Below are 11,765 nucleotides of genomic sequence, written 5' to 3' on the forward strand. Positions count from 1 at the left end.
TGGACAGCGGTTTTAGGCTACATGGGAGTCCCTGTCTGTAGTCGCTGACTTGCTCTCAATTTGACAGCAGCGCGTCCCTGTAAAACGTGTAGGCTGGCTACTCTACTCATATTTTTCATTATACACTGGGCTTTATTAAATTGAGTTAATCATGTAGTAAATGAAAGCCACAACAACTTGTGCTTAGCCTACAACTTCACCCAAATACAATAACACACTGACGTTTCCTCAGTTGCATATCAATTTCCTCGAGGACAAAACGACATAGCTCAAGTCAGAAACAACAAGTGATTTCCCACCGCGGGGTATCAATCTCGGGGTATAATTGGGATTAGCTAAGTACACGTCATCCCTCTCAGACAACACTGTGAGCCGAAGAATATTTTTAGACTGGATTTAGGGAAAGAGGAGCGGGTCAAGTGTTTACTCAGAGGAAGCACCTTTGTGTCTTAGCAAGTAGAGAGCGCGCAGCTCCGTGTATGTCTCGGCAGCTGGAACGTTCGGACAACAAAATGTCAGCCAATAATGGTTTTCAAGTGGCTAACATTCCATGGAGGAATAACAATTTTACCATGTCGAATAAAGACCCTCCTTTCTCGGATCAAGGGGAGACCATTATAGGAGTATACCTGCTGGTGCTAGGTGGGAGAACTTGCATATGTAGTTGTTGGAATGTAATTTCGTTTTTAAAATGTAGCTTTGCTTTTATGATGCAAATACTTTATTTAGTTTTGCTTTCATGGCAAAACATCTGGAAATATGTCACTAATGGCTAGTTTACCACTTCATAATTGTTATTTTATTACCTAAACATTAGGGTAAGATGAATGACAGTAGTTTGTACTAATTTACAAAAAAATAATCCAGAGAGTAGTCTACATTTATCTTGTTCTTCTTTTTTTTACTATATTTTGATATCGCAATAAACAACAATTGGATGAAGAGTTCGATTGCACTGCAGAATACAAATCACCAATACCAGAAACCTTTGTTATTGCAGTTGTTATACTACTGTTACTGTCAGTGTAGTGTATGGGCAACGGTTAGTGGGTTTGGTGCTATAAGTAGCCCAGGACAAAGAGGGGTGAATCCTGCAGCCATTCAGATCCTGTCTACGCCGTGGAAATCGTCAATCAAGAAAGAATGACAGCCAGCCAGTCTGGTGTTCTTTAAGAGAGGGCAGAAAGACGTGTAATTACTTGTTATTTGGTGCAAATGTATTTACATTTATTTAAATTGATCCTGACTTTTGAAATCAATAGGGTGACTGTAATTTTATTTACAGGATAGGTAGGCTACCTATCCTGTAAATACCTACAATTAGCTCTAAAGGAAATTTCATGAAGGAAGATTTATGCTAATTTTTGTTTTTGAATATGCAATGTTTAAAGAGAAGTTCAGTAGGTTTAAATCACAGATGAGGCACTTTGTCACCTCAATGCATCATGCAGCTTTATGAGCTGCATTTTGTATGGTGTGACTACAATTCCATTACATTTCACAAAACTGACAAGGCCTTTGCTCATAGGTAGTTTGGGACACACTGGTAAGAGATGGGGTGAGTTTCCCTCTATGTAGTGTTTTTAGCTTCTGGAAAAGAGCTATATAAAGCCAATCAGTTAGTATGTCAATGTTTTTTTTCCCCTCGTCAGGTTGGCTGTCGTGGTTTGGCAACAGTATTGTGATCTTCGTCCTGTACAAGCAGCGTGCGTCGCTGCAGCCCACGGACTATCTCACCTTTAACCTGGCCATCTCCGACGCCAGTATTTCCGTCTTCGGCTACTCCCGAGGGATCCTGGAGATCTTCAATGTGTTCCGGGACAACGGATACCTGGTTACCTCGATCTGGACATGTCAGGTAGGCAATGAGGGTATCTGGTTGGAGGGGGAAAAGTGGTTTTGAGAAGTGAGATGCTTCAAATTTGTATTGTATGTGAATGGTAATGTGTTGCATGTGTAGCATGTGCCATCCTACTGCAGGATCTGATACTATACTCACTGCAATACTCACAAGACAGACATTACCGCTATCCCATAAAACATGGCATGATTGGACAGGACTTTAGTAGTTCAGGTCTCCTGGAAGGTGATGTCACTGTGAGATGCTAACTTCGCCATCCTCTACACAAATGTCAAATACACAAACAAGACAACTTACCTTTACGATTGCCGATTTGCAAAAACACTGCTCTATGGCTTAGTTTCTATTGCCAGCTCTTTGTCGTTTCCTGTTAATTGCCTAGTTAAGAATATCAATGGTCCACTCCGAATGGAAGACTAAGTAAACATAATACAATGGATAAAGCATAGAAATGTGTTGCAACAGATCATTATATTCACTACACTACGATGGTTCTTTGGGGGAGGATGGTCCTTTATATTATTAGCTTGGGTACGAATAGAATATTAACAATGGGTGCTTCGGACAGTTGATCATTAATTCAATAAAAAGTAGCGTGTTGGCACATTCATCACTTTAAGTGATGACGATGAGTCACCTGGAAAAAGCGAGGTTGGTTTTACAAGGTGTCACAAAGGCCTTATATTGCTAACTACAGCACAGGAGAAAAGGTCTGTAGGCTGTACCTGAAGTAATATAATTTTAACACTATCTTGGGGGGGAATAAGAATGCTTTTGCCACATCAACAGCCAAACATAGATGGATGGTTAAGGTTTGGTACATGGTTATAGCATTTGATAAAAGAGGAAGTGTGATTTGCGCAAGGGCTAATATCATTAAGGTGTCCTGTAATGTCTGGGTCCTTGCTTACACGTGATTGACGGGCAATATCCATTACCTTGTTTTATTGGGGCCTCTTGAAAATATACATTTTAGTTCAAGCCTATCAATCAATTTAACACATGGGTTTTTGTTTTAGTGCACAATGTGAGAAAATGCCACCTTAAAAAAAATGAATATGTCTGTGAAATTACAATGTTATCCGTGTTCTATTTTTATCAAACGTGTTAAAACAACAACAGTGTGTGTGTGTGTGTGTGTGTGTGTGTGTGTGTGTGTGTGTGTGTGTGTGTGTGTGGTGTTTTAATGTTAATTACAGTTATTTCCCCAAGCAGGTGTTACTGCTTGTTTGGGACAAATCGTAGTTGCATAATGTCCAACTAACACTGAACAATAATCTTTTCATTTACTATTGGCCAATGCTAAAAACAATATGAAAACATCCAAATGAAAACGAACTAAGAGGAGAGACAGAAATGATTTTAAAAAGACTGAGATAAAAAAACATGAAGTAGGGCAGAGAGGACAGATGAGGAGACTTTCTTCTGATAAAGAAAAGTGGTCCTGAGGTCAGCAGACATTGAAAGCTTGATTATAGAATGTCTGGGTCAGAGTAAGGTGAGAGAGTTGTCAAAGATGAGATTGCGGACTATAGGATAAGTATCCCTATTAAGCCCACCAAAATCTAAGTTTAGACATTTCTAACATATACTTTGCCCTAATTGTTGTAAGAAAAGTGGAGATAATATGAACGATTAATCTCTCATGTGAAATTGTATGACTTGATTTACACCATTTGTTTATATAAGATAAAAATATTTGATAAAATATGTGGAAAGTCCGGACTGGGTTTAATGGGTACTAAATGTACCCTTTAAGCCCATGGGTGTTCCAAATAAGCCCACCTGTCACATCCTGACCATAGTAAGATGTTATTTTCTATGGTAGAGTAGGTCAGGGCGTGACAGGGGGTGTTTTGTGTTTTTCTATGTTTTGTATATCTATGTTTAGGTTCTAGTTTTTCTATTTCTATGTTTTTTTGTTTGTTGGGATGATCTCCAATTAGAGGCAGCTGGTCCTCGTTGTCTCTAATTGGAGATCATACTTAAGTAGGGTTTTTTTCCACCTGTGTTTGTGGGTAGTTGTCTTCTGTTTAGTTTATGTACCTGACAGAACTGTGCGCTTTTGTTTTCGCTTTGTTATTTTTTCTTTAGTGTTCTGAGTTAAAATAAATATTCATCATGATCAATCAACACGCTGCGCTTTGGTCCCCTCTCTACGACAGCCGTTACACCACCTGTAAAATAATAAATTGAAATATATTTCCTAATGCTGAAAACTTACAAACTGACATATCTTATGTAAACTTAAATTATAGTGTAGTGCTCATAAAAGTGGGTGTCCAATCGTATCCGCAGAGAACAATGTGGGCCCATGGCTTTTATTCATGCCAACCGGTACACACCTGATTCGACAAATCAACTAATCATAGACTTCAACCAAGACTTGATAAGTTGAGTCAGTGATACTGCTTGGTTAGAACAAAAACATGCACTCTCGCCGGCCCTCTGTGGATAAGACGCCAAGCACAAAGACCATAACACAAACAACTTTTAATGAATTATCTGAAAGCTGGTTCACATTTGCTATAGTCTTATTCTTGTTCGTTAGTTCAACTTGTCTTCCTAAATCTGTGTGAAGACAGTTTAAAATGTCCCTCTCTACTGTTGTATTACAAAGGTACATGTGGTGAACCCAAATATAGAAAAACCTGGATGAATGATGGACAATATGACAACGCGCCTGGCTCTAACTGCATAAGTAGTCATCCAATAGTCATCTTCTTGTCCCTCATTTGTTTCCATTTTTGTCCAATATTTCTAGGTCTTCCATCCCTGATATCCTTCAATCTGATCTTATTCTTCTCTCTCTGCATCAATGACTATCTATCCACTCCAAACGTCTTGGAGAGAGTACAGAGGCATTTAATTTTTCTTAATTGTTTTTAATCTTGGTAAACAAAACCATGAATAGATGCATAAGATGCATAAATGTAGTTTGACTATTTGAATGAAAATAAATCTGAAGAAAAAACACCTATGGTCAGGTTCATTGAATATTAGGGTTATCAACACACACTCTCCATGTGTTTCAATGCGAACCAGGCTACTGGGATTAATTGGAACAGTGATTTATGGTTAAAAAAAAAAAAGACTGAATAGCAAAGTTCAGTCATAAAATATTTGGAAACAAATGGTTTGGGGTATAAATATACACTATAGACTACAATAATATGTGACTTTAGTATTGATCATATTGAACAATATTATTTTAATTTACACTCTGTATAGAGCGAGTGATTTTTGTGCTACTGTAGCCTTCAAGCCCACCTGAGATAAATGTCAAATTTACAAAAAAGACAACCATGTATAACAATGCAAGGTTCATTTAACAGTAAAATAAGACTAAATGCGTTAAAAAAGGTGAGCTGTGAGTGCTTAAGATCTATTATATTGTTGTGGTTCACCAAGTTATGTTGCTACTGTATTGACTGATATGCGGTACGACTGGTTGCATGAAAAACCCATATTTTCAATTGGCAAGAAATAGTCATTAATACCTATGTGGTATGCTATCATATATCAACACATTAATATCTTAATTTTACATGAAGTGTGATCACTTATCTGAGAAGGTACAGAAAATGTAAACAAAAAAAGGTGTATCAAGAGTCACCTCCACACCAAAGTTTTTTTGCAGTTTTGAACTTACACATACATGTAGCTGTCAATAACTTAATAATAAAACATCTGATTGTCTTAGAATAAAAACTGGTATGGAAATAACAATCAGATTAATTGGTTGAAACATTAAACAGCAGGAAATGTATTTATTTATTTATTTTTAATCCAGAATTGGAAGTGAGTTTAATGGGTACGTGAGCTTAATGGGTTTGCTTACCCTAATAAGGAGCAAGTAAAATGCATGATGGGACATGAACTCTGGCATGTAACTACTTTCCAACCAGACCTACATGTGTATTTGAGTATTTGGTATTTAAAATACACAGAAAAAATATTTTCGTTTTTTAATACACAGCCCAAAACAAGTACTTTTATTGACGTATTTGAATTGTTATTTATAAAAGCCAAATCTACCAAATTGTATTTGAGAGTATTTTCAAATACTTTCCAAGTGTATTTCCAAACACATTAAAATATTAAACTACTTGCCTTTTCAAATAAAATATATCTGAATACTTACTTCAGATGTAAGTAAAATAAATTTAAATATTTGAAATAGCATTTGAACCCAGGTCTGTTTCCAATTATGGAGAAACCCCATTTGCAGGAAATGCTATGTTGCTTGAAGCATCCCACCAGTGTTTTTGAAATTATGGTCCAAGGTTTTTCCTCCAATAGACATATGCATTGTCCTCCAAAGTGTATCTGACCGTGAGGCAAAAGTGAATGGGGCTTAGATGTAAATATATTAGATTAGATTAAGTAATCTGATCAGTCAAAGTACATTGGCTCCTGTCTCTACTAGGAAGAGAAGTTGAAGTTATTAATTTGATAGAAGCTGTCGATCTTGATCAGACATACTCACCACTGCTGACCATAGCTGTGATGGACTGATCTTTAACTCCATTTAATGTAGCTAGATTAGCTCTTCTGTGTTCTGGCTATATAAAAGTGTCCAGTCTGGTGAACTGAAAACTGAACAACCAGGAGAAGGATTTGGCAAAGTAGAAAGGAGCCCAATTCACACAAAATCAGTAATTGGTTAGTGATGGATTTGTTAAGTACGTGAACCCAAACAAGTATTCAACAGCAGGATAATTGCTTTCAACTTAATCTTCTGAGTGATTGGAGTCCTTCAACTTCTGCAAGAACAGTGGATGTCTGTTTTTTTCTACTGTATTTGTTTTGAGATTCTCTTCCCTACACCTTCCCCCTCTAAGCATCCCTAACAGTTTTGTTGGTCTTTCCCAGGTGGACGGCTTCTTCACCTTGGTCTTCGGCCTCAGCAGCATCAATACTTTGACTGTCATCAGTGTCACAAGATACATCAAGGGATGCCATCCGGGTAAAGGTAAGACACTGTGACACAACCTTAACCTTTAATCTTCATCTCAATAATTCCAATAAAGTTGGAAGAAAAATGCAGGCTGTAGGCTAGATGTTCTGGTCAGATACAATGTTCTTGTGGGAGCCTTTCTTTTAACTTTCAACTCTTTTCCTTTACCTAGCTCACTGCATAACCAACACAAGCATAGGCATGTGCCTAATATTCATCTGGTTGGGGGCTGTGTTCTGGTCGGGAGCGCCCCTTCTGGGCTGGGGGAGTTACACAGGTGAGATAAACATGGCTAGTAATCATGTGACATACTATTTGATACAGGGGCACTTACTTGTGTTATGTTCTTGTAACATTCTGGTGGGGCAACATTTTCAAGATTTGTATGTGCACAATGACGACAAACAAATAATAGCACTAAAGCAAGTTGCTATCTAAAACATTAGCAGAAGACAATCTTTAAACGAGAACTGACCACATTTTGACATATGTGGACCTTTTGTCACACTTACCCTGACTTTTCGAAGGGCCAAAATATAGGTAATTCTTACATTTTAAACAATCTTCACCTGAACAAATATTTAAAAAATGACAACATACAAACACATGAAGGTTATCTCAATCTCCTCCTTTTAGATCGTGGTTATGGAACGTGTGAAATCAACTGGGCCAAAGCCAACTACTCCACCGTCTACAAGTCCTACATCATCTCCATCCTCATATTCTGCTTCTTCATCCCCGTGCTGGTCATGCTCTTCACCTACGTGTCCATCATCAACACAGTGAAGAGAGGCAACGCCATGGCCACTGAGGGAGACCTGACCGAAAGGCAGAGAAAGATTGAAAGGGACGTCACCGTTGTGAGTAGGATTCAAATCAAATCAACGTTTATTGGCCATGTACAAAGATTTGCAGGTGTTATCAGCAGGTGCAGCGAAATGCTTATGTTACTAGCTCCAAGAGTGCAGTAGAGTGTCTCACAAATGGCCTCCCGAGTGGCGCAGTGGTCCTAGGCACTGCATCCAGGCTCTGTCGCAGCCGGCCGCGACCGTGAGACCCATGGGGCGGTGCACAATTGGCCCAGCGTCGTCTGGGTTAAGGGAGGGTTTGGCCCGGCAGGGATGTTCTTGTCCCATCGTGCACTAGCGACTCCTGTGGCGGGCTGGACGCAATGCACAAACACAACCCGAGTCCTGACACATTGGTGCAGCTGGCTTCCGGGTTAAGCGGTCATTGTGTCAAGAAGCTTGGCTGGGTTGTGTTTCGGAGGATGCATGGCTTTCGACCTTCGCCTCTCCTGAGTCCGTATGGGAGTTGCAGCGATGGGACAAGACTGTAACTATCAATTGGATACCACGAAATTGGGGAGGAAAAAGGTGTAAAAATAAATATATTTTGCAGATTCAATACAAAAATCTAAACAAGAAATCAAGAAATGACAGAGTGAGTCCAATAAACAATCCAGAGTAGATATATTAGAGTGAGCATGTGTCAGAGTCCAAAACAATGCAGATGTACAAACAATACTACATATAGACCAAGCGTTAAACGATGGGTTATGATTTAACGGTCATCCTAACTTTTGTTTTCTCCCAGGTATCCATTGTCATCTGCACAGCATTCATACTGGCGTGGTCGCCGTACGCCGTTGTCTCCATGTGGTCGGCCTGTGGCTTCCACGTACCCAGCCTCACCAGCATCTTCACCCGCCTCTTTGCCAAGTCGGCCAGCTTCTACAACCCGCTCATCTACTTCGGCCTCAGCTCCAAGTTCCGCAAGGACGTCGCCATCTTGCTGCCCTGCACCGGCGATGGCAAGGACACGATCAAGCTCAAGCATTTTAAGCCGAAAGGCGATGCTCACCAGGGCTCTGGAAGAGGCAATGGACTCAAAGCACCTCCTCATCACCAGAAGGAGATGATGTATGCCCCTGGAAATCCGTATCCGCTCACGGCGATTAAGGCGGCCTCAAGCCCAGATTCGGGAGTGGGGAGCCCCCCCTGTACTCCTCCTCCTCCCGCCAACAAGGAGATGTTCTTTATCGAAGTGCCCCATCTGTCTGATGGGCCAGAGTGGGAATGCGACAGACTCTAAGAACAATACGTTTGTTTTTTGTGTTACTTTTTATTTAAAAACACATGGGAATTTACTTACACAAATCAAATGGCCTTTGATTCGTGTAAGTATGCATACCTGTTGATGCAATTTGTTATTTTCTTAATTAATTGTGTATATACTTGTGAATAAAACGTTCTATTCAAAGTGAACAAGTTGAAAGATGTTTTCAATATCAATACTCATTCTGTCACTCTTAAAATAAATTCCTGTCCAACATAATAATTCAACCCCATTAGCAAACAGGAGAAGACAACGGAGATGGTCGCCTCGCTTTGCATTCTTAGGAAACTATGCAGTATTATTATTTTTTTAATGTATTATTTCTTGCATTCCTACCCCAGGAAATCTTAAGTCTTATTACATACAGCTGGGAAGAACTATTGGATATAAGAGCAACGTCAACTTACCAACATTACGACCAGGAATACGACTTTTCCGAAGAAGATCCTCTGTTTAGACCACCACCCAGGACAATGGATCGGATCCCAGTAGGCGACCCAAAACAACAGCGCCGCAGAAGGGGCAGATGGAGCAGTCTTCTGGTCAGGATCCGTAGACGGGCACATCGCTCACGAGTATACTACTCGCCAATGTCCAGTCTCTGGGTTGCCTTCCAGAGAGACATCAGAGATTGTAACATTCTCTGTTTCACGGAAACATGGCTCACTTAGGACACATTAATCAGAGTCGGTACAGCCACTTGGTTTCTTCACGCATCGCGCCGACAGAAACAAACATCTCTCTTGTAAGAAGAAGGAAGGTGGTGTATGCCTTATGATTAACGAGTCGTGGTGTGATCATAACAACATACAGGAACTCAAGTCCTTTTGTTCACCTGACCTAAAATTCCTTACAATCAAATGCCGACCGCATTAGCTACCAAGATAATTCTCTTCGATTACAATCACAGTCATGTACATCCCCCCCAAGCAGACACCTCGACGGCCCTGAAAGAACTTTATTGGACTCTATGTAAACTGGAAACCACATATCCTGAGGCTGCATTTATTGTAGCTGGGGATTTTAACAAGGCTAATCTGAAACAAGGCTCCCTAAATTTTAGCAGCATAACGAATGCGCGATCCGGGCTGGCAAAATTCTGGATCACTGTTACTCTGACTTCCGCGACGCATACAAAGCCCTCCCTCTCCCTCCCTGAGCCCGTGCTCAGGTCTGTTCAACGCTGGTCCGACCAATCTGATTCCACGCTTCAAGATTGCTTTGATCACGTGAACTGGGATATGTTCAGGATAGCCTCAGACAACAACATTGATGTGTATGCTGATTCGGTGAGCAAGTTTATTAGCAGTGCATCGGTGATGTTGTACCCACGGTGACTATTAAAAACATTCCCCAACCAGAAACCGTGGATTGATGGCAGCATTCGCGCAAAACTGAAAGCGTGAACCATTGCTTTTAATCATGGCAAGGTGACGGGAAACATGACAGAATACAAACAGTGTAGCTATTCCCTCCGCAAGGCAATCCAACAAGCTAATCGTCAGTATAGAGACAAAGTTGAGTTGTAATTCAACGGCTCAGACACAAGACGTATGTGGCAGGGTCTACAGTCAATCACAGATTACAAAAACAAAACCAGCTCAGTTGCGGACACCGAGGTCTTGCTCCCAGACAAACTAAACAACTTCTTTACTCGCTTTGAGGACAATACAGTGCCACTGACATGGCCCGCTACCAAAACCAGTGGGCTCTCCTTCACCGCAGCAAATGTTAGTAAAACATTTAAACGTGTTAACCCTCGCAAGGCTGATGGCCCAGACAACATCCCTAGCCACGTCCTCAGTCTGCTGTTCCCACATGCTTCAAGAGGGCCACCATTGTTCCTGTTCTCAAGAAAGCTGAGGTAACTGAGCTAAATGACTATCGCCCTGTGGCACTCACTTCCGTCATCATGAAGTGCTTTGAGAGACAAGTCAAGGATCATATCACCTCCACCTTACCTGACACCCTAGACCCACTCCAATTTGCTTACCGCCCCAATAGGTCCACAGACGACGCAATCGCAATCACACTGCACACTGCCCTAACCCATCTGGAGAAGAGGAATACCTATGTAAGAATGCTGTTCATTGATTACAGCTCAGCATTTAACACCATAGTACCCTCCAAACTCGTCATTAAACTCATCATTAAGACGATGGGCCTCGACCCCACACTGTGCAACTGGGTCCTGGACTTTCTGATGGGCCACTCCCGGGTGGTAAGGGTAGGAAACAACATCTCCACCCCGCTGATCCTCAACACTGGGGCCCCACAAGGGTGTGTTCTCAGCCCTCTCCTGTACTCCCTGTTCACCCATGATTGCGTGGTCATGCACGCCTCCAACTCAATCATCAAGTTTGCAGACGACACTACAGTAGCAGGCTTGATTACCAACAACGACAAGACGGCCTACAGGGAGGAGGTGAGGGCATTCTGAGTGTGGTGTCAGGAAAATAACTTGACATGCAATGTCAACAGGAGGCTGAAGAAATTTGGCTTGTCACCGAAAACACTCACAAACTTTTACAGATGCACAATCGAGAGCATCTTGTCGGGCTGTATCACCGCCTGGTACGACAACTGCTCCGCCCACTACCGTAAGGCTCTCCAGAGGGTGCTGTGAGGTCTGCACAACGCATTACTGGGGACAAACTACCTGCCATCCAGGACACCTACACCACCCGATGTCACAGGAAGGCCAAAAAGATCATCAAGGACAAAAACCACCCGAGCCACTGCCTGTTCACCCCGCTATCATCCAGAAGGCGAGGTCAGTACAGGTCCATCAAAGCTGGGACCGAGAGACTGAAAAACAGCTTCTAT

General features: G+C 41.3%; 1 protein-coding gene across 1 annotated transcript; it reads left to right on the top strand.

Moving 5' to 3' along the window:
* Window positions 1–459: 459 nt before the first annotated feature.
* On the top strand, window positions 460–9,044 carry LOC106586364 (opsin-5). Its single transcript, XM_014173565.2, has 6 exons — window positions 460–642; window positions 1,653–1,858; window positions 6,737–6,836; window positions 6,994–7,098; window positions 7,458–7,681; window positions 8,418–9,044. The coding sequence occupies exons 1-6, from the start codon at window positions 480–482 to the stop codon at window positions 8,913–8,915; spliced, it is 1,296 nt and encodes a 431-aa protein (XP_014029040.2). The 5' UTR covers window positions 460–479; the 3' UTR covers window positions 8,916–9,044.
* Window positions 9,045–11,765: the final 2,721 nt, after the last annotated feature.

Source organism: Salmo salar, chromosome ssa02, assembly GCF_905237065.1.
Source record: "Salmo salar chromosome ssa02, Ssal_v3.1, whole genome shotgun sequence".
Classification (NCBI taxonomy): Eukaryota; Metazoa; Chordata; class Actinopteri; order Salmoniformes; family Salmonidae; genus Salmo; species Salmo salar.